Consider the following 22,781-nt stretch of genomic DNA (forward strand, 5'->3'; position numbering starts at 1 on the left):
TGGGTTGGATTCACGGATCAACGGGTTTAAAAATTAACACTCATGACCTAGTTCGTATATTATTCCCACCCTTAGACACTCCTAATGGCTGCTTGCTTTGACCACCGTTGGATTTGTTTTATTTTTGGTTTTGGATACGACTAACTTTTGTTTCAGTCACTAATGTGCAACGACCAAAGCCCTATATGTTTCCTGCTTGTAAAATCGTATTGTATTTTAACGAGGAGAATCTCTACAAGTATCTTTACATTAGTTACCAATTACTAATTTTTTTCTTTACCCAATTTGAATGGAGCTTTCTAAGCATGTCTTTATATTGTCAAGTACAAGTCAATGGACTTGAGTTAAAATATTAAACTGTTTTTTTGGAAAATGTGTTAGATGTGGTTGAAATATGACTTGTAATAAACTATTGCTTGAAATGTTGAAGGAAGATGCTATTTGTTTATTTATTTGAAATCCATGTTATTTTAATCATGAATCTTCTAAATTTTGCAATCAAATTGAAGTAGTGAACAATTATGTTAAAAACCTCCCCAGTATAATCAAAACCAATTGAATGTTAGTCCTGGAATGGAAGAATTGAAGTTGGGGATTAACGGGAGGTAGCAATAAGCATAGTGTAGTAGTTAATGAATTGTTTTAATCACTATGATGTACATGTTGAAGATAGCAACAATAAAAGGTAAACATGGGTAAAGACAAGCACAACCGTTCAAATGCAAGGGTAACTAATTAGTTATATATGTATAGAAGATAGAATCTCTACAAATTTTAATTAACATCACAGCATTCCAACATCATTTTTCTTTAACTTTATTTCGTGGAAGCATCAGTCAACCCAAGCTCCTTGCGTAGCTCTTCATCTGGCTGCAAGCTATCTGGAATGGCACCAAAGATTCTTCTTGATACTTCAAACCCAGAAGCTACATGATGCACATATGCTGATGCTTCATCTACTTTCTCTTGCAAATTTAAGGAGGCAGCCAGAAAGTTTGAAGTTGTTCTTGACAATTTTCTCTCTAACGGCTTGTCTAAGTCAGCTGCCTTAAGAAACCGTTTTGTGGCGGCCTCCCAAGATAGGTCATGTCTCTGAGCATCAGTAGGCTGGGCAGGTTGTTCAGCCAGTGCCTTGAGTGTGAGTTTAACAAATCCGTCATCGTCGTCGTACGTCCAACAATTTGGGAACTGCTTGAAAAAGTCATTTGAGGGATGGTTGGCACAAACAACAATTTTGCCCATTGCTAAAGCTTCTGCTGTTGTTGTGCAGACCACATCTGTTGTGCTTGGATTAAGAAACAATTTGTAACTGGAAAGCAGGAAATGAGGTGTTAGCATACGCATGTTCCCATCAGTAAGTTGTCAAATAGGAATTTCAATTCAGATAATAGGATACCTAAAAAGACTATACAAAAACATTTGAAGAAAAGAATGGTGAAAGATGAAGAAAGCTGATTTCCTTAATAATGAGTGCTGGTATGGTGGCATAATGTCAATATGCTAAGCCATTATCTGCTACAGTTACAGCCATGCAATACTCAAACTAGGTGAATCTTAATAATTACACAGCTGACAAAGTGACAAACTGACATCTAAGTGAACAAATAGCAAGTAGGACAAGACATGCAAAAATTGGCAGTTTCTAACAAATACCAGGATGGTTTTTAAACTTGCAAATTAATATTCACAATATGTAATATTTCATGTTATAACTTAACAGTCACCAAAAAATGTTATAACTTAACATATTTCCGTTTACCTAAGGGGATTATCATCAAAATACTAGTATTGTATAAAAAAACTAAAGGGTATGGAGGAGCCTCATATAGATCAGAAAAATTACACTAAAGTAATAAGTGGTTTATTGGCTTAAATCTTAGAGTCAATATTTGGTCCATTAACATCCAATTGAATATTACAATGCAGATTCCCTTTTTCTTTTTATTTCCTTTCCAAATTATGCACCATTGGTACATTTTAACAATTATAACTGAAATGAAATAAAACATGATGTGAGCATATCAGTAGGGAACTTACTCATGAAATAGAGCATCAGCATGATCACGAGCTGGGTGGACTCTAACTGCTAGTTCCAACTTTTCTGCAGCTTTTTGAACTTCATCTGAGTCCTCTCCACTGCCAAATAAATCAACCTCAAGAGCAGATAATTCCTTTTCATGATCTTTAAGAAGTTGGAGCAGTTCCTTGTAGCCTTTGCTCCATATCATCTTCCCAATAAAGTAGGCACCTTTGGTAAAGGCATGTTCTCCCTTCTGTTGTTGTTCCCTCTTTTTCTTGCCAATCTCAAGGAATTTCGGATTAACTCCATGAACATTACAGATGATGGAGCCAGTGTAATCCTGGGTGGCGGCAGATAATCTAATTACCTGTAAATATTCAGCTAATCAATTTCAAAAGAGTAAGCATGCAATGCTTGCAAGATTGTGATAACCATTAATATTATTTTCACAGACTAATCATCCTAGTGAAGTCTCATTCTCATTTCTCACTAGGATGATATTCACTTACCTAAGTTGAGCATGTAAAGTTGCTCCCTAGAGGACAGCTTCATATTATCTTAGATTTTCATCCACACAAATGAACACACTAAGAAACATTATCACCACATTATCTTTACCTAACCAGAGCACACACATAATAAAAAGACCTGGAACTACTCATTCAGAATTAAAGTAATTAATAAATCAAAATGAACTGATAAAACATTGTATGTCAGCCAAATTAGGATACCATGAATATTTAACAATTCAAGTCAATATGTTGTCTGCATTTCTTGTCTTGTGTCAAAGAAGAAATTTTAAGACAAAGATAAGGGATCCTTAAGAAGAAAGAAATATAAAGCAACAAAAAAAAAGAAGGCAACAACAAAAGAAGCTATCCGATCCCTCTGCATCTGTTAGGTAACCCGCTTTAAAAAAGACCACATTACTTGCACCAAATAGAAGTCAATCACCTAAAGCTTATCTCAAATCGGTTTATGAACAAAATAAACCTCCCTAAAATACATGTTTCACTCCAACCAAATGCATAGATTGCAAATTGTCCAGTCCCTCAAGCTCATGCAAAGATGGGAAATTACAGATATTTACATTCTTTCAAATTGCATTCAAACAAACACAAACGCACATATATTAGGTGGAACAATTTAATATTAATTTGAATATTGAATACATAAATACTATTTTCCATGATGATATAATAACTTGCCTTGTGACAATATATACTAACAACCCAGTTGTTTAAATATTTCAGCAAAAATGCTTGCATGACTCCATTCTTCTCTCTCTTCACATACTCCAAATAATTCGTATGAATTATCCCTATAACTAGTCTGAATTTAGTCTTCCATCTTTTCCCATGGTGATACCAAGTCAAGTGCTCAGGCTCCTCTAGAACAGCAATATCTGCAACTTTGTCAGGGATAATCTCTGAAATATCCCCAACAGCAAGAATGCTCCTTTTATCTCTAGAAAACTGCACTATGAGTATACAATAAATTAGCACAACTTACATAACAATAAGGTTTGCATAAAACAGAAATCAGAGGATTCTTAAGAGTAAAAGCTGACAGATGCTCATATCTATGACCAAATAACTTGCAAAAAAGCATATTAGACAGAATCTGAGACTCAAAACTATTTAGTAATGAGAGATTGCAAGTTCACATTGAAGACCTCAATTACTAAAACAACATTTTTTTCATTATGGCCAAACTTAGACTATGGCCTTTATTACACAAAAACAGTGAGTTGAGAAAATGAGAGATAACATAAGCAACAGAGAGAAAATATCAGACAGAATCTGAGACTCAAAACTATTTAGTAATGAGAGATTTACATAAAGTGTATGCTCTGATGCAGAGAGCAAGCTATGTAAAGGACCTCAATCAAATGCATCTAACCGATGCAGTTACCAAGAAAAGACAGACAGTAACCAACAACAGCCAACAGATCACATGGTGGCTACAGCTAACAGAACATTTAACAGCAACAGACATTTTACAGTTACAGCAAACAGTCCTATATACTCTGGTAGTCTTCATTTGGAAATGTGCATATTTCTGTGTTTTGGTGGGAAAGCTTCCAATTTTTCCTGTCAATGGAAAATGTTAAAACACAAAAAATTATCACCTTTCCTGGATAAAACTGTATGCTGAAACCAGATGTAAATCCAACTCTCTCCTCTAGCCACTGGCAGATATACTTCTCATGCTCTGAGGGTGAAGCAAATGTAATGTTGTTGGGATATACAAGTCTTTGATCTTTCAGAGATAACCAAGGGATCACCAAAGTGACATCTCTTTCCCCACTTTTGGCGAGATACGCGGCACGAAACAAAGGGTTCACAGCGGTTCCTGTCAACCATGGAAGGCTAGCAGTAGTAAAAATTGCAATATGCTCTTTCTTGTCCATCTCTGGGGGTTCAAATGAGAAATCCCATCATCATAGATTCAGAACTCCATTGCAGATGAAAATCACCAGCAAAATACTGCTTTAGAGGATAACTATGTGATCACTTCAACTGCAAAAAAAAATAAAACAAATATTAGCCGACATTTATACACAATGACACATATACGAGAGAAAAATGAACCAAACATGAACCGAAACAAATGTATAACAATACACATTAGTGCATATTATAATATTTACAAGTTTAAAAGCAACTGAAAGGCCTCCAAAAGTACATGTCAGGCACATTGGCACCACCTATTAAAGACAAAACAGCTTGAAAAATAAAGTGATAATGTCAATGAAAATTCATCCCTACCTCCTTCCAGAGATAAAAAGGTATATAGAAAAATTGCTAAAATCGAAAATAGGATTTAAGAAAAAGGTTGGTGCAGCCAGGACTATGCAGCTTTTTTCATAGTCACCATTGATTACACATTCCATAATCCATAATAACCATCAACCACCATGCATTTGATATCAAAAGGTTCTCATATTTTGATATTAAAAAGGATCGTGTCCCATCCCAATTTCCAATTTTTCTTTGAAACAATTCCATTTCATCCATCATAGAACAAATTAGAGGGAACACATCAAACAGGAAGCCAGAAAGAACAAGAAAAACCACAATTCATACCATTCATCAGAAACCAGCATCAAGCTTATGTTTTTCTTAAGGACTGATTAGTGATCATGATTGATTAGTAAGCCCCCAACAAAAGCATACTTCAGAAACCAGCAAAACCAGTTCAGTTTCCAAAACTATAATCCACCCTATTGAATCTCACATACCCTTTTAGTTCCTTTCTGTTTTTCGAATCTTGAACACCCCAAAAATAGAAACTTTACATATAAATGTTAACAAAAACGATAGCAAATAAAATAAGAAAATAAAAGGGTGAAATTGTGGATATAAAATGTACCTTGAAGGGGTCAAGTAAAAGGGGAGAAGTAAAGAATGGTAAGGAAGGGATCCTAGAGAGAGAGAGACAGAGAGACCAACAAGTTGGAGGAAAATGAATGGCGAAGAGAGAGAAACGAAGGGAATTAAGGAGAGAGAAATAGAATATAATCTCTATTCTGAGTAAACAGTGTCGTGGTGGTGAACGAAAAATCACAGCCAAGAGGAAAGAAAAATCAAACAACCATATCATTGATTTATCAATTCTATAGTACTAGTTTGATGACCCGTGACATGCACGGACGGATTATTGACTAATTGATATGATTTTTTTAATTAAATATGTAAAGCATATAAGATAAAATAAATTTTAATTTTTTATAAACACAAGATAAATAGTCAATTTCCCTAATGCATGTTTAAATATGTTAATCAAGAATTATATAACTGTATTATATAATAATCTAATCTAATTATGTTATAATTAGTTAAGAAAATTATATACAACCGACAGGGATGTAAAAAAAATTACTGACGAGATAAATTGTAGTCAAGTCAATAAATGAGTTAAGTCATGAGATAGTAAGCAAGAGAAAAAATAAATTCATATTAGAATTATTACAGTAAATTAAAAAAAAAAGGCTAAATTCATACTTTTATATGCTAAATAAAAACACACTCAATAAATGAATTAAGTTAGAGGAGAGTAAACATGTTAAAAATACATCTATATCTTACACTTGTTTAAAAATGATTATATAATATAAACTTATGTTAGTCTTAAATCTATATAATAACCCTCTAGATTTAAGACAATAAGATTGCTTTTTCGTCAAGTGCATATAAATATTCTTCAATCGTAATAGTGAAACAAATTTATTGACATTTTAGCATTATGGATCAAGACAAGTTGGAAGTCAGATTCTTTTATGTAAAATGATAAGGAAAATTGTACCAATTTTGAGAAACTTAAGAAATAAAAGTTGAGAGTTTAGTTCTTGTTGCTTATATCATTGTGAGAATTTTTTTTTATCAGCATCCTCCTAAGAATATATATCCATGTCTCAACTATATTTCATTTCAATTTTGCAATTTCCAATCCTTGAGAATATGGCATATGCTTGAGGGTAAACAATTTGCCTAACAATGGGCCCTATAAATATTAGAATGAAGATAACATTTTTTATCAGAATATAAAAAATCTAATATATGTAATAAACATTTATTTTATTTATACATGTTTGAAATGTTTATGTACTAAAAAAAGTTAAGTAAACAAAGACAATAAGTGGACTCTAACACAATTTTTTTTCTGCAGGACAAAGACAAGTCCTTACAATCATTCTAAAATATAGTTTGATTAAAAATGGGATAAAGAAAGAAGTCGTAGATAAGAAAGAAAAATTGCAAAATTATAGATCAATAATATATTTTCTTGCTATACAAATGTTGTGAAATGATAGATATACCCAAACAAAACAGAGGCAAAAGTTCAGTCTAAAATGCACTATGCTTGGTTCTTGCATTTGTTCTTTGGAAAAAGGGTGTAAATAGATTTAATAATAAAAAGGTCATTAAAGGGAAATCACTGTTAATTGAACAATAAATAAATTACTCTTGATAGATTATGTAGCTTTGTTTAAATTATTACATATTATAGATTGTAAATTATAATTACAGATGTGTATTTGATGAAAAATTAACGGTTAGTCCACATTTGTAAAATTGGAATAGTGGGGATCTTTCTAACAAAATTTTAAAAATATAGCGACCAAATATGCTAAATTGAAAAACTTGGAGAAAAAAGTATAATTAAACTTCTTTATGTTAAACATATAAGTTTTGTTAGATAAAAAATCAAAAAGTAAAATGAAAAATATAATATTTGATGGGTTTAATTTCCATGTACGGGTAGTATAAATATTTTGTATAAATATTTTTATATTGTTAATCAATTATAAATTATTCTAAATATCTCTTAAAAATTAATAAATTTATCATACATAATAATATATAATTGAAAAAAATGATTAACAAAATTATGTTCAAATTAATTAAAAAAATATTAGAATAATTTAATCAATAAACTATAATGCATAATTTGATAATTTAATTTAAATGTATTAATCTTATCATATTTTTCATCTAAATAAAATCTTGTCATATTTTTTATCCATAAGAAATAAAAGATAAATATTAAAAATTTACATCAGTTCACACATCTTTTAACTATCCTAATCTTATTATATAATTATAAATTCTCATATATTTTTTATTAGTTAATGACTAATTAATAATATAAAATTCTTTAAATTAATGCTCATAAATTATTAGTGATATTCATTTTGTCCCTCTTGCGTGGAAACCAGCGGCAACAACCTTTTAAGTTTGCTATATTTCTCTGTTTTTGGTCACTTCACTTGAATATTCTACGTCAAACCCTACCCACTAGAGTACTGAAAGTCTGAAACCACCGTCTTGCAGGTTCCATTCTCATACCCATTAAACCATTTCAACGATTTTTCTGGAAATTCAAGGTAAAAGTTTCACCTTTGTCTTAGATTTCATCAAGTTGTTCTGTTTCCTTCAAATTCTGAGGCAACTTCTCTCTCTTTAGGGTCTAAAAGCAAATGGGTATCCATGATTTTTTTTTTCTTTTTGTTTTGTTATTTGGTTAAGTAGGAAACTCGGTGCCATGTGGAATTTGTGTTCCTGATGATGTGATAAAAGGTTTATTAGGTTGGTGTTTGTTTCATTTCTTTTGTCCTGTTTTCAAGGTTTCCAAAGAGATCGCTGTTTGGTCTTTTATTTGGAGCTGAATAGTAAAGAAAAGTCACAAACTCACTATAGTTGTTTGCATTTTTTTAGAAAGATAAATATAAATGCACTTGAAAATGCTGTTGAGTGTTTTGGCATTTAGAGCTTTGTGCGTTGTATAATTCAGTTCAATTCACGTGAACATAATTCCTGTGGAAAATGTTATTTGATCTCAATTTGCTAGCCTTTTGAGGTTTGTAATTTCACTCTGAAAGGTTAGATTAAGGCATGTCTGCAGTGGTTGCACTGGAATAATTGGTTTTATAGTTCTTTTGGAGCTAATGTTATTATCTGTGTACCTTTCTTCTTGACTAGTTTGTGGTTGAAGAAATGTTGATTGGTCACGCAGATCCCATATCGGAGTCTAGATCATTGAAGGATCAGATACTTGCCTACTCTGGGTCTGAATTAAGTGATGACGAACAGGAAGGTTGTTTGGAACAGATACTGTACTCAGCATCCTTTGAAGAGCATGCAAGAAATTGTGTTAAATATGACACGGTCATATGGCTTGCTATATCATTACTTCTGGTTTTAGCTTGGGGAATTGGCCTTCTTATGTTGCTTTACCTGCCCATCAGGAGATATGTGCTTCAAAAGGATTTGTCTTCTCGTAGATTATATGTTACACGCACCGAAGTAGTTTACAAGGTATATATGAGTTGTTCTACATGATCATGATGTTGTGATATATGAGTTTTGATATGGGAAGTGATCTTTTATTCCCTTTCTCCCTTGGTCTAGGTATCAAGGCCTTCGTATATACCATTTTGGGGGACTGCAAGAATTGAGAGGCGTGTACCTCTTTCTCTGGTGATTGATATTATTATCGAACAAGGTACTGACAGGCATACCAGAATGTTTTCTTGCACTCTATTTTAGTGTGTTTTGTTTAAACTAATTTCAGATACCTTCTACTTTTGTTTTGAGACTTGACCATATATATATATATATATATTCATCCCTCATTACTGCAAAGAGTTATGAAGTGTTCTAGCACACGGTTTATATTTTTTAGTCAGACTGAAAGGGCTGATATGAATGCTTTTCTGGAATCAGTATAAATTTTAAACTAACAATAATAAGAAATGGGATTAGATTTATATTTTTTTTGTTGCTGTTGACTGACGTCTAACATATCAATTTTTCCTTATAAATTGTGAGTTTTATATCATTCAAAAGAATGAAAGAGACAGTGGGGTTTTGAATGGCTAAAAAAATTACTGACTAAATACGCATAACAAAGCACAACTTGTGCTTAAAACCTACCTACATGATGTTTGTTATATCTTATACTTTTTCTTTGACTAGATTTTCTCAATTCTTTGTCCAGGTTGCCTGCAGTCTATATATGGTATCCATACTTTTCGAGTTGAAAGTATTGCACATGGAAAAGCTGCTCCTGTAGATGAACTACAAGTTCAGGGAGTTTCTGATCCTTCTCTTTTGAGAAAGGTGAAACAAAATATGTTTCATAGTATTATTCATTATATTTTTGGAGACAGATTTTAATGTTCAATTTTATTCCTTACATTTTATATTGTAGGGTTTCCTTTAATTTATACTGCGAAGTACTAACAAAGGGTATGTGATGTCATCATCTTAAAAAGCTACAATTGGTTTGCAGATGATTATAACAGAGGCTTCAAAGATCACACAAGATGTGAGTACAAGTGGGAACCATGCTGGTCCAAGCACAGATGTGGAAAACATCGCTCTTATGCCAAGAGCAACTGAGGGATCAGTTGTTTTGAGATCACCATCAAAAAGTTTGAAGGTAATGCTATACCTCCTGCCATGCATCTTGACAAAGAGTCACCCCTAATAACTGAAGCGATTGGATGAATGCCGGTGTTTTTAGCTTTTAGCTTTACGATCTTGAGCTGGTAGCAATTTGACCTATGGCCTTGGATTAACATACAATGATTTTTACCCATATAGTGAACTTTGTAAGAAGTATGCTAATGTTTTTATGCAACTGTTTGAATTATTAGAGTTTTGTAGGTTGAATTGAAGTTTGAAGGTGCACAACATGTTTTGAGAGATTCTGGATAAAGCAATACCATTTAGGAATTCTAATGCTAAAGGCTTATGGGCTATGGCCTATGAAAACTGATCGAATATATGATATTTTAATTTGCTTGGCAATTGTAGGCATGAGGAAAAATAATCTGTCCAAACATGTAAAGAAAGCAATCCATATGCACCTATCAAAAGGAAAAATGCATAGTTAACCATTTTCAAAATATTGGAGATCAGTAATAAATTCATATAATTATTTGTTTAATTTCTCTAATCATCCTATAAATATTTGGTACAACTTTTGGTTAGGTGATAGATTTGAAAGTTGTTGATAGTAAGTAATTAGCTTTGACAGAAACGAAATTTTGTATCATTTTTTTTAATCCTTTTGACATAAGAATGATAACAAATCATTCTGATATGTTGCTGTTCAAAATCAAGCCACCAATTAGATGGCAATAATATCAGATGCACTGCTTTAATTTCACTCATAAACCTCTATTGTATACTCATCTGCAGATGGCAGGCTCACCACATACTTCGTCACTTGAGCGCAGAGTAACCGGAGGATTGCTGCTTAATAAACTTGAAGAAGTCAACAAATCAGTGAAGGTTTGTATCTTTTCTTAATAGAGCATGGATTCTACTGAAGAACCTACAACTTTCTTTCTCTCAACTAGATAGAAACACAAATTCTTAATTTCTTCTTGTCCTCGCTCCAGACCTTAACCATGGTTTTTTGGAAAATTTTCTGTATTAGTTGACCATTTACTAGCTCCAATTGAGTTAACTTTTTTTATTATTTGCATTCATCTTTAGCTGACTTATTTTTGTTCTCTGTATTTATTATGACCAGAGACTTGAGTTGCTTATTGAGAAGTCGCATGCTTCTTCCTCCATCAGCTGAAGGTACCATAGTTTAGCAGTGCAAGAATTGAATTGAAAGGAGTTTCCAAATTAATAGTACCTTATTTATCACTATGGAGATAGTGAATAATGATTTCATTATCTTAGTGCTACTGTGTCACTGCTATGGCTGACCCCATAGAACTCTGCCTGAGGATTGTAGATGTTTAGAACCTCAAATTTTGATTACATAATTGTTTTTACTAGTTTCTTCCATTTTTAGTCCTTTTTTTAATTTTAATTGTATATAGCCCAATTGGTATATTTCTATACCATAACAAAAGCCTCCACTGTTTTTTTTTTCCTTCATATAATATAACCAAATCAGCTTAATCAAATGGACGTTATATACAAATAATCACTACCGGCGTAGAACATTATCACAAATTTTGGGGTATAGCTTTTTCACACTCTCACTTCCTCAATTTATCCTTCTTAAGATTCTCTTCAAATTGTCTCCTGCATTGTTATTTTGACCAAAATATTCTTTATTACTTTATAGTTTTTGTTGTCAATAAATAATAAATGCTATAATTTAACAACAGTACTAAGATAAACTCAGTTTTTTTTTCTCTTATAAAGATTGGAGAAGATAAATAACACAAATTAATTAAGTAGAAATATTAATAAATCTGAATAATCTTAAGAATAATTTTGAAAAAATAATATAAATCTTAAAAATTTAATGTTACTAATTATATTAAACAACTAAGTTAATTTTTACAAATCAATTAAAAGGGTCGTGTGTGTGTCTATATGTATAAATGTATATATGAGGGAGGTAGAAAGGAACATTGTACTTTTCAAGCTATTGGTGCGGCTCAAATCAATGACAGCCACCTATTGTATCTCATAAACGTACGATATTAACTTGTGGTTAGAATTAAATGATGAACCTCTTTTCTTACAAGAGAAAGATAGGGACTGATTTATCACTTATATATCCAATATATATGGTTAGTCACAGTCTTCTACATTAATATATTTGTGGCGTGTTTAGTTATTAAACATCTAAGAATGGCTACTTTTCCTACTCTTCATGGCCTGCACAATCCTCTTCCTCGATCTCAATTCCTAGGCCAAGATCACCCTCTCACTCACCAATTCCCTCTCAAGCAACAAGTGCATCACAAAACAGCACCAACTCATGAAGTTCTAATGCCACGTGCTGCAAAGTTCAACATATTGGAAATGATGGGAGGGAGAGGACTATGCAACGGGGAAAAGGGTCTTCAGCAAGAGCTGAAAAGGCAAGTTGTTGTTCCACAATCATCAATATCATCACAAGAAGAAGAAGCACCAAGTGGTGAAAAAGAGGAGCAAGAAGGTGAAGGTGGTGATGATGATGAAGGAAGTGTTGAGGTACCAGAAGATGGTTTTGAGAAGGAAATGATGGGGCTAACAGGGGGTTTTCCTGGGGGTGAGAAAGGGTTGAAAAAGTTTATTGAGAAAAAACAACCCTCCTACAAAAGCAACTAATAATGTTGTCTCCCTCTCATTTTGAAAGAGGCCATTGTGAAGAATATTCAAAGGAAATTAATGTTCATTTTTATTTGATGTTATATATCTGTGCCCTTCTGATTTTTGACAATTCAAACTTGGATGAGGTTTGTTTTCTTAAGTCTTATCTCCCCCCTTTCTGATGAGTCTCAGAATTTTGTATGGAGGGTTTAATTTAATGTTTTCCTTTCAATTCATCGTGAATATCTACATGGAGCTCAATTAACAATTTAATGCATCTAATTTAATTAAATGTTATATATGAAGGATTTTTTTTATTGTTTTGTATAATATCAAATTGGTCTTTTTTTTACACATTAAATTTTTTATTTCTATTTACTGCACCATCAAATTTGATGTTAAAGAAGTTTTATTCAAGAAAAAAATATATATAATAATTTTTCTTCGACTAAATTAATCTTGCAAAATCTTCCCCAGTATAAATTGGGAATTTGTTCTAAAATTATCAGTAATTGTTTTAGGACTGGTTCAATCATGATTTTCTGTTTGAATCCTTTGCTCATTCCATTATTGCAAATTAGAATCAATGCGGCATCACTTGAAAATGAGATATGAAAATTTTTAATCTCCTAATTACTAGAAAATATCTCGCTGGTCTTCAGAAGTAACATATATGAGACCAAACACAGTCAATTTTGATGAATCATAGCCACAGAAAAAGAATGTGCCTTTCTTCAGAACATTTGCTTGTTGATTAAAGGCAGCCACACACCAAAATTACATCAACATCCTTATTGGAAACAATATTATCTTCGGCCAATAGTCCAATATTGAAAATAGGTCTAATCCAAGAATGGTGAATTATATCATCACTTGCTACTGAAGAAGATTGAGTCTCAGATGCACAATCTGATTTGAAGATATTTAGGGTACGTGTGTGAATGAAATGGACTAAAGGGTAGTTGTCCTAATTTGAAGTTCTGGTGTAGAATCTAAATCTTATGATACTCTCCAAGTTGTCCTTTTTCTGTTCACCACAAATGTGAAAACGGTTCCTTTGTTTCTTTTCTCTATTTTGTTATCCAAGATAAGGGTTATCCTGGATAACTTATCCACTTATCCTGTGTCTCTGGAATAAGACAAGCTTCTGTTGAACCAGGATACAAATTAGAATTTGTTCATTTTTTATTAATCAATAATTGATTACATCTATTGTTAGTTTCATAAAAAATAATAACTACACATGTTTAATTTAGTTTATTTTAATATATTTAAAAAAAAATATTTTGAGAGTTTATGATTGATTGTTTGTCCTGAAAAAAGCTTCCTTAAACATGCACCGTGTAAAATTAATCAAATTTAAGTTGGATCCATCTAAATTGAACATTCAAAATTTGAGTTTAACATTTCAATGTTTACTTTTTTTTACTGCAAAATGGCTCATATTATGCCATTAATAAGAAGAACGTTAATACAATCAGGTGGATGATCAAAAGATTGTGGACTAGCATAGAATTAAGACGCTCTTGATGGGAAATTCACCAGGTTAATTTTGTAGCTACACTTTGGTGTATATGGAGAAGGCAAAATGAGAAATTTTGGGAGAATATAGAGAAGCTTGCATCACTGTCTCTAGGGACTGCGAAAGAAGTTATTATGCAGTGCAAATCAGCCCATCAGTTTTAAAACTCTCCTCACTGGGCGTGTTGCAAATACTATCCATCCTGATGCAATTTCAAGGTGGACCAAAAACCCACACTGGTCATGCCTTCAAGTGCAAATCAGCTTAATTTTTAGTAAAACCGTCATGATTTACATTTTATTTATTTATAAAATTGTCACCGTCTCACATTCTAAAACGCTTTGTTTAAAAGTGTGGTTGTTTTGAAGACTTAGAATAAGTTTTTTTTAGTAGTGGAAGATACCCTATATGGTATGAGTGCAGTCCTTAGAAACTCAGAAGGTGAATTCCTAACTGCTACATCTTCAGTTCTTATAGGCACAGCTCTCATAGCAGAAGTCGAAGCATCAACATTGCTAGCTGCCATTGCTTGGACAATTGACAAAGGATACAACAATGTCATCTTCCAAATTGACTGCAAACATGTGCATGATTTACTTCAATCCAGCAACTACAACTTGGGCTCTTTTTGGTTTTTTTGTAAACACAATCTTAGTCTTATAAACAACTCTTTGGTGAGTTTCCAAATTAAATTAACCTGGTTGTCAATTAGGGACTCTAGTATGGTAGTAGGCTGATTTCATGGAGTAATTTCCATCTTTGGTGAATTTCCAAATTAATTTGTCATCATCATCATTGAAGATATCTTCAATAATATCTTGACGCCAAGCTTTAGCATTATGATCTATTACTTCACAAACTCTGAGGTTCTCCAACCCCTCAATGGTCTCACTTTGAACATATGAGCAATCGTTTGACTTCAGCCAAGTATCGTTTCAAGCATTTATTTATTTGCCTACCAAAGTGGTGAACTTTTTAAATAAGATAAACGACAAAGACAACTTTTTTAAAAATAAAAAATTGTTTTTGATAAAATAAATAAGATAAAAAAAATCAAAATCATCATTCAACCTAAAATATTATAACATGTTTTTTTAATAAATTATAATATGTTAGTACTTCTTGTATTGAAACCATCCATCTAACCACCAATTTGTTTTTTTTTTTTTTACAAAGCAATTTTTTTACTTAATAACAACTTTAATTTTCTCTTTTATGTTTACAAGTGGAAGTCCCCACTTTAGTGGTGAAACCTTTTCAAATCCTAAATCTTATCTGGTTAAATTTAGAGAGAGAAAAAAAGAAGTTATAATCCCCTAATTAATACAGTAGTTAACAACTTCCAAAATATGTAGTAACATTGAGATTCTTCCCTATTTCTATAATATTTTTAATTAAAAATAATAATAAATTAATCTCTTAAAACACAATGGATCGTACACAATAATTAATTTTAGTACTCTTTTATTTCTATAAATTGCAAAATCAAACCTAAATTCGGTTGTTAATGGATATACCATAAAGTATATTCCGAGGGAGCAGCATAAGGCAGTTAGGCACTCTCGCAGCGGATCTCAGCTCGAACGAAACGAAACCTTGGTGGTTGGTTCCCCTTTCTCTGTCCTCACTCGTGTGCGCGTCTATCCCAAAGAGAGTGAGCGAGTCAGTACTGAGTAGGGTTTCAAATTTCCAATCGGAATCGGAAAAAATGGGCGGCGGCGGCGGCGATCACGGCCATGGACACGGACACGGCGATTTCAGGAACAAGGTCTGGAGTATGAGCGGTGGCCCTTACTGCCGTCCCAAGCACTGGAAGCGCAACACCGCCATTGCCATGGTCGGCGTCGTTCTCATCTGCATCCCCATCGCTATGAAATCCGCTGAACTCGAGGTACCTCTCTCTCTCTCTCTCTCTCACCGATCTGCTTCATTTTCACCGATGCGATTTAGAAAAGAAGATTTGATTTCGCTGTTCATGGTTATATGTTGATGATTGATTGATTCATTGTATGTATATGTAAAGTGAAGGTTATATGAGGCTTATGGCGTTCTTTTTTGTTTATTAGTTTTGTGTGTTCCTTTCCGGTGTAAGCCCTGTGATAAATGGTGTGGCTTTGTTTGAATTCAATATTTTTTTCGAATGGTGTCTACTATTTTCTCCGATGTTATTGTTTGCTTCAATTGATTCTCGATTATGTTGCCTCAAGTTTGCAATGTCTGGGTCGTAGTTATCAATAGCGGCAAATAGTGTGCTGCTATTATGATGTGGTTGGGTTGAGTGGTCAGTGCTGTGGCTGCTGAGCACTATAGGAAACACATTGCACCATGTTTCTGTGTTGTGAGGATATGTGGTGAAATTGCCGCTGAATATGAGCAAAATTGCGGAGGATAGCACGGCTACTTCCTGTTAGCACTTTGACCCATCCGTTTTCTGGCCAGTGTTTGATGGCCTACACCCTAATTTTGCCTGGCCAAATCCCTTATCTGGCCAAGGCCATTCGTTTTCTTTCCAGACCCAGATAGTTCACAGACTTTTGCCCAACCTGAGGGCAAGTGCACGCTGAGCTTATACTTTGGATTACTTTCTATTTTCCGGTGAGAAGGCCGGTGCCGGAGAATTTGAATTACCCTTCCTTTGTTGCTTTGTTTCCTGTTTCGTCGAAGAGGGTGGCTTCCAAGATGTTCATACGGACCAGTATATGGACCAACCATAACGTGACACGTGTCAATCAACATTTGTTTGTAACGGTCAACGTCCAAATCTGGGCTTGGGGACCAAAATTACGTGATTTGATATAAAAGGGGGACTAAATCCATGAATAAATTTAAAGGGAGACTAAAATCGAAATTGGACTAAATTAGGGGGACCAAATTTGCAATTTTGCCCAACTGTTTTGCTGTTTACAAAAATGAGGAGGGATAATAGGGACATTTTAAACTGCTGCTACTTAAATATGACATCAAATAGTATAGGTTGAAAAAATGGAGTGGAATAAATCCTTGTTCTGTGCAGGGATTGTGTGTATCGGTGTTGTGCTACAATCATTGCACTATTCCGAAAGAGTTCCCTGCAAAACAAATTAGGGGAAGATGGGCAGTTGTGCTTCACTTTGCTGTTGAAAATAACAACAATCATCTCCCCTACACTTCTTTTTAAAAGAAAGAGGAAACAAATTGTCAAATAATTCTTTTTTCTGTTGGTGATTCTACTTTCAGCTTTTATTTTTTTATTTTTAAATTTTTTAAAGAAATACATTGCTGCATTCCTTCCTTTCCACAAGGTTGTGCTAAGTTGGACATTATTTCATAGTTTATTTCAGCATATGTCATCTATCCTGTATTCACCTTAACCTTTTCTTTTTTTTTTTAAAAAAAAAAAGATAAGTTAGACTCTTTTTCCTGTCTGGTATATGAAGATACACAGTTTAAATCAATTCCAAATAGTGTAGCTTGAAAAACTGGAGTCGAATGAGGCCTTGTTTGGCCAGGGATTGTGTGTATCGGTGTTGTGCTGCAACCATTGCATTATTCCGAAAGAGTTCCCTGCAAAATAAATTTGGGGAAGATGGGCAGTTGTGTTTCACTTTGCTGTTGAAAATGACAACAATCATCTCCCCTACATTTTTTTTTTTCAAAAGGTGTAACAAATTTCATTTTTTTTTCTTTTCATGATTCTACTGCTAGCTTTTATTTTTCATTTTTTAAAGGAATACATTGCTATATTCCTTTGTGCTAAGTAATAACTATTTAACATTTGTCGCTAAACTTATTAATTGTAGGCTTTATGTAATAAATGGGAATATAAACTCTGAATATAAGATATTATATTGATAGGTGTATTATGATAATGATATGATATGAAATATAAAACACTAGTTCTGTTTATAGGAATTCAGATTCAGTTGGCTGTGTGTTTTTTGTCTTTACACCTCTTTCATTCGATGCCTCTTGGACTTCATATACTTACTTAAAATTATTGAGGATATAACTCATTCTTGGTAGCTACTTACCATGGAGCATATTTTGTCGATTATTTAGATCTTATGCTCTCTGGATTCTAGAATTCTGTGCATATAAAAGTAATATTATTTTGCTTTTGCTGCAACATGATAAATTTCCCCATGGTTTGGTTTGAAATGCCTAAATAGATGGCTGATTTTAATTTCTTTTCTAAAAGTGGAAGAATCTGGTTCAACTTTTCAAGTTGCCGCTATTCATTTTCGTAAAATGTAAGGGGAGGATGAGTCTTAGCGCAACTTTATTTTTTTATTTTTTCAAGTTGCTGCCTTGTGACCTTGCTGGAGTAATGCTACATAGATGTACTCTCCTCATTTTTTTTTAACATTTTGTTCGTAGTAATTTTAGCTTGAATGCATGAATTGGCTAAGAGTTTCTTTTTTGATCTTTCAGCAACGGCCACATCACCCTGTTCGCCCCATCCCTTCTCAACTCTGGTGCAAGAACTTTGGAACTAAAGACTATAATGATCCATGATTCATCAATTGCATAACTTGAGTGGATGTTCACATCATGTGAAGCAAACTTTATTTGTTAAATGCTAAGAATATGAACAGCTTTAAAGATTGCTGTTGTTGATGTTATGCAAGACTTGGATCTAGGATCATCATGTAGTGACATACTTTTGTTTTTTGGGCAATGGACATCCATTTAAAAATGTGAAATTAAATAAGTGCTTATTTCTGATTTTTTATTTTATTTGAGAGCTTGTTGAAACCGATGTTTTACTATAATAATGGTAATTGTGCTTTTATCAGTTTATCTATACCTTCTGTCTTGAGCTCCTGCCCCTCCCCAAAAACTCTTAACATTTTATGCGATTTTCCCATTTAAATGCTGGATAGAAAAATTAGAGTTTTTATGTTTTAAATGAATGGAAAAAAGGTATAAATTATTCCAACCCGCCACTATCGTCAGTTTTAAAATATAACTGTCTAGATTAAAACCACAATTTTATGTTTAGACGCATAATATACGAGAATATAAAAAGAAAACAGTAAAAAAAGAATAAGGGTATATTTGTGTAAGCATGTCAGCTCAAATATATAATTTGACTAGCTCTGTTCAAAATGGATACGTGTTTTCTTATGCTACGAGAAAATAGAATGCGCATGTTAAACCGATGGTAATGCCCAGTTGCCAACTGATGGAATGAGTTGAAAGTTGTAAAATAATGGAATGAACAGATTTGGTTCCAAAGTTTAGAAGGATCAAACTGTTTCCATCCGTTGAACCAAATGGAATCAAATTCTTTGATTTCAGCAAAAATCTATCTGTTGCACCTCTTTTTACCATTTTGTTTCTAATATTTTTTTCGCTCTCACTAAACTTATCCAAGTAGATATTGATAAGACCCTCTTAGCATATTTGTTTCATTCAGAAGAGTTTGATTTACCATCTTAATTAAACTCTTTTCCACTTGAACCAACAAGTGTTGATATTCTCTTCCTGAAAAATGGGTTTTATTCTATTGAGTGAATTTTAACCACTTGAAAACGAACATGAGGAATGTATTCTGATAATATACATAGTTGTTGTCTGTGGTTTTGCAAGACCACTTCTGGTTCGCATGTGTTTTAGGGTACCTGTTTCCAAAGAAGGTATTATTATTGGCCATCTATTGTGGACACGGCACATATTCTTAACTTCACTTGGTTCTAAGTTAAACTGACATGCACATGCACAGTCTTTAATCTGTCAAAGCTAACCACTTAACCAAAAGGAACACATATTGAAAACCAAATAAAATGAAGAATAAAATATGGAGGAAGTTTTGATCTATAAAGCACATATTCTAACATGGACATGTATATTTTGATATAGTTAATATCTAAAATATAGAATATTGCGCGTGTGCACATATATAAAGTGAGAGAACTTTTTCTTATGAGAGAACCAGAAGTGATCAGAAGAGTGAACAGTGTTTGTAATTGAATAAAAAGCTTAAATCAACGGTTTATAGTTTTTGAGTTGTGTTTTTATTTTTGTTATTAATTCTTCATTAAGAGTTGATTAATATTGAAATACTCTTTTCACCAAGTTGCAGAAGATGTACATAAATGAACTTTAAACGAGTTAAATGCTAGTGTACTTTAAGGATGATGGTATGATAGAGAAACAGTGAGCAATAATACAAGAAAATGACTATCAATTAAACTAAACCACACGAGTTTGTATTGTTAGTATAAATTGGACACCAATACCCATAAAAGAAAATGGACCTAAATCTTATTTTCAAACTCTATGTAAGTCTTTATTGATTAAAAAATAGAAGAGAAAATTTCACTAAAACTCATTAATTAAATTAGCCAATCATAAGGAGTGACAAAACTTCCCTTAAATTTTTTAAAATAATTAGATTTCCTAAAACTTATACACTTGGCTAACCTCCCGCAAAGTTATCAATGCAATTGGTGGAGGATTAATGAAAATGTCTTGTTTTAATTAATAACTAGTTGGGTTATCTGTGTCTATGCACGGGCTATTTTTTTAATATTTATTTTGTAATAACAATTAAATATATAACATCATACATTACTAAGTGAAATTTAAATATAAACACAGTCACAATATATCATTCTATAAAAAATACAAAAACAATAATTATGTATATACATACTTGTTCCCAGTAGCAAACCAAAATTTTTATTTTCCAACCATTGTTATTACCACCAAGCCCATAAAAAATGACCCTCAAAATACATAAAATATCAAATACATATTTTCCTCACTTTACACTTACAATATACCTCAACCAATATAATATATTTGTATGCACTTTTCTAATATTTTAGAATTATAAATTCATTGCTCTTCAACACATAATGTAATTCAATTTTGCAAATTACATTTAATGTCTGTTACTAAAAGTGACTCATGACACTTGCACCACTACTGATTACATCCCGTAGAACTCTTAATAATAATATATAAAAAAATAAACCTTTAACTTTGATTAAAGGAAATATTGGGAAAAACCAAAATCAAACATTTTGATGTTAGGATCAAAGGGAACATGGGAAGGCATATTACTTGAATTTGTAAATTCATTTTCACCTTTAAAATTGTATAATTGAATAACTTAAATAACCTTTGATAATGTAATTTGACAAAGTCGAAAGAGAAATAGTGGGAAAAAAAAAAGATAATATATTAAAATGATATTCTTCTAGAGACAGGAATGAAATACAGATTAATAAAAAATAATTGAAATTGCTTACTAGTCAATTTATGCGAAACGATATATATCAGAAGCCGTCAGGGGAATTAACTTTTTCTTGAAGCCTATCTCTAATAAGGAAACGATGACAATCTCAGTATATTAAAGTCAACCAACCACTATATTTAAAATTTCAGAAATCTATCCAATTATTCACTACCTTCTGTCAAATAAACCATATCATTTTTCCTTTTAACACGAACTTCGAAGTCTTTAAACTTGGCTTGATCATATGATTTCTTCATAGAAATCTTTTGAAAAAAATAAACGCAACCTAATGGGCCTCTGCAAATAAGAAATAAACAACCAACTTATGAATAATAATAATATAAAACCATGAAAATTTTCTTACGAAAATATTTTTTTTAAAAAAATATAAAATCACGTTGATATTCACATATAGAGTCCTAATAAGGGTTTATGAATTACTTTGGTTAAAGTTAAATATGAGTGTCTATGGAATCCATGTACCTGAATTCATTCAATTAAGTAAATAAATCACTATTGACTTTTTTCATAAAAATGAATCCATTCAACAGAATGCATGGAATATATTAGTCTGTAATATGAAAAAAAATTGACAAACCATTATTACAATACAATATGTAACTTTATTCAAGCAGAATAGGAAGGAAGAAATTTCAGCAAAATAATACCTATTGTCATACATGTGTTGTATATCCTCATCCATTTCAGCTTGACAATTGAAAATGATATAAAAGAAAGTAAGAACAAGGGTTTTAGTTTTGAAAATTTTAAAAATAACAAATACTTTTTAGTTTTAGTTTTAAAAAAATTAAAAACAATTTTTAAAATATGATTAGATTCAAAATAAGCTCATTTTAAAAGTTTCATATTATAATAAAATTAGTTTAAGAGTACTTTTGTGCGAAGTAACAACAAGGGTGACAGTAATGGTGTCAGTAACAGTGGTGAAAATACAAATAGTGATTATGATGACAATGATGATAGAAGTGATTGGTGGTGGCTAGTAGGGATGCCGATGGTATTTGTGATAATATTGGTGGTGGTAATGACATTAATGGTAATAAACAATGGAGGTAATGACAAAGGCGGTATTGGTGATAATGGTGGTGGTAGCAGTAGTAGTAATGTTAGTGGTATCGGTGACAATGATAATGATAGTGGTAGCAACGATAACATTGGTGGTGATTATGACAACAACGTTGGTGATCGTGGTGACGATGATAGGTGATATTAGTTACGGGATACAATGATGATGTTAGTGGTGGTGACAATGGTGGTGGTGGTATTGGTGGTGACGATGATAGTAACATTGGCGATAACGAGTGTGCTGATAGTGATAATAGTAGTGGTAGTGACAACAAAAGGTGTCATGATCAAATATGAAAAATATATACTTTTTTAAAATTAAACCAAATTTAGAAAATATTTTTTCTTGATTTTAAAAATGAATGTAAA

General features: G+C 32.4%; 4 protein-coding genes and 2 non-coding genes across 7 annotated transcripts; 5 read left to right on the forward strand and 1 right to left on the reverse strand.

Moving 5' to 3' along the window:
* Nucleotides 1-623: 623 nt before the first annotated feature.
* On the reverse strand, nt 624-5,546 carry DGD2 (digalactosyldiacylglycerol synthase 2). Of its 2 annotated transcripts, none has more exons than NM_001250559.2 (5): nt 5,396-5,546; nt 4,152-4,542; nt 3,229-3,495; nt 2,038-2,387; nt 624-1,309 (listed from the first exon to the last, which is right to left on the reverse strand). In NM_001250559.2, exons 2-5 carry the CDS (start codon nt 4,431-4,433, stop codon nt 817-819), a joined length of 1,392 nt encoding a protein of 463 aa, NP_001237488.1. In that variant the 5' UTR covers nt 4,434-4,542; nt 5,396-5,546; the 3' UTR covers nt 624-816. The 2 variants fall into 2 exon arrangements, with proteins under 2 accessions (NP_001237488.1, XP_014625733.1); XM_014770247.3 differs by lacking the exon at nt 5,396-5,546 and adding an exon at nt 5,110-5,290.
* A 2,195-nt stretch (nt 5,547-7,741) lies between these two features.
* Nucleotides 7,742-11,324, forward strand: LOC100794759 (uncharacterized). Its single transcript, XM_003552323.5, has 7 exons — nt 7,742-7,910; nt 8,506-8,841; nt 8,935-9,028; nt 9,524-9,645; nt 9,818-9,967; nt 10,732-10,824; nt 11,069-11,324. Exons 2-7 carry the CDS (start codon nt 8,521-8,523, stop codon nt 11,117-11,119), a joined length of 831 nt encoding a protein of 276 aa, XP_003552371.1. The 5' UTR covers nt 7,742-7,910; nt 8,506-8,520; the 3' UTR covers nt 11,120-11,324.
* Nucleotides 11,325-12,112: 788 nt separating this feature from the next.
* On the forward strand, nt 12,113-12,739 carry LOC100527171 (uncharacterized). Its single transcript, NM_001248998.2, has one exon. It carries the CDS (start codon nt 12,136-12,138, stop codon nt 12,595-12,597), a length of 462 nt encoding a protein of 153 aa, NP_001235927.2. The 5' UTR covers nt 12,113-12,135; the 3' UTR covers nt 12,598-12,739.
* A 2,860-nt stretch (nt 12,740-15,599) lies between these two features.
* LOC100795291 (uncharacterized) lies at nt 15,600-18,805 on the forward strand. The gene is made up of 2 exons (XM_003552324.5): nt 15,600-15,992; nt 18,512-18,805. The coding sequence occupies exons 1-2, from the start codon at nt 15,810-15,812 to the stop codon at nt 18,593-18,595; spliced, it is 267 nt and encodes an 88-aa protein (XP_003552372.1). The 5' UTR covers nt 15,600-15,809; the 3' UTR covers nt 18,596-18,805.
* Nucleotides 17,108-17,250, forward strand: LOC113000294 (small nucleolar RNA snoR135). Its single transcript, XR_003265585.1, has one exon. It is a non-coding gene; the product is annotated as a small nucleolar RNA snoR135 (small nucleolar RNA).
* Nucleotides 17,583-17,725, forward strand: LOC113000296 (small nucleolar RNA snoR135). The gene has a single exon (XR_003265586.1). It is a non-coding gene; the product is annotated as a small nucleolar RNA snoR135 (small nucleolar RNA).
* Nucleotides 18,806-22,781: the final 3,976 nt, after the last annotated feature.

Source organism: Glycine max, chromosome 18, assembly GCF_000004515.6.
Source record: "Glycine max cultivar Williams 82 chromosome 18, Glycine_max_v4.0, whole genome shotgun sequence".
NCBI lineage: Eukaryota > Viridiplantae > Streptophyta > Magnoliopsida > Fabales > Fabaceae > Glycine > Glycine max.

Coding starts and splice junctions, on each gene's coding strand:
- DGD2 (NM_001250559.2), bottom strand. CDS start 4,433: ATGGACAAGAAAGAGCATATTGCAATTTTTACTACTGCTAGCCTTCCA. Junction 3,496..4,151: donor TACAGTTTTATCCAGGAAAG/GTGATAATTTTT, acceptor CTCATAGTGCAG/TTTTCTAGAGATAAAAGGAG. Junction 2,388..3,228: donor TTAGTATATATTGTCACAAG/GCAAGTTATTAT, acceptor GAATATTTACAG/GTAATTAGATTATCTGCCGC.
- LOC100794759 (XM_003552323.5), top strand. CDS start 8,521: ATGTTGATTGGTCACGCAGATCCCATATCGGAGTCTAGATCATTGAAG. Junction 8,842..8,934: donor GCACCGAAGTAGTTTACAAG/GTATATATGAGT, acceptor CCCTTGGTCTAG/GTATCAAGGCCTTCGTATAT. Junction 9,029..9,523: donor TGATATTATTATCGAACAAG/GTACTGACAGGC, acceptor TTCTTTGTCCAG/GTTGCCTGCAGTCTATATAT.
- LOC100527171 (NM_001248998.2), top strand. CDS start 12,136: ATGGCTACTTTTCCTACTCTTCATGGCCTGCACAATCCTCTTCCTCGA.
- LOC100795291 (XM_003552324.5), top strand. CDS start 15,810: ATGGGCGGCGGCGGCGGCGATCACGGCCATGGACACGGACACGGCGAT. Junction 15,993..18,511: donor TGAAATCCGCTGAACTCGAG/GTACCTCTCTCT, acceptor TTGATCTTTCAG/CAACGGCCACATCACCCTGT.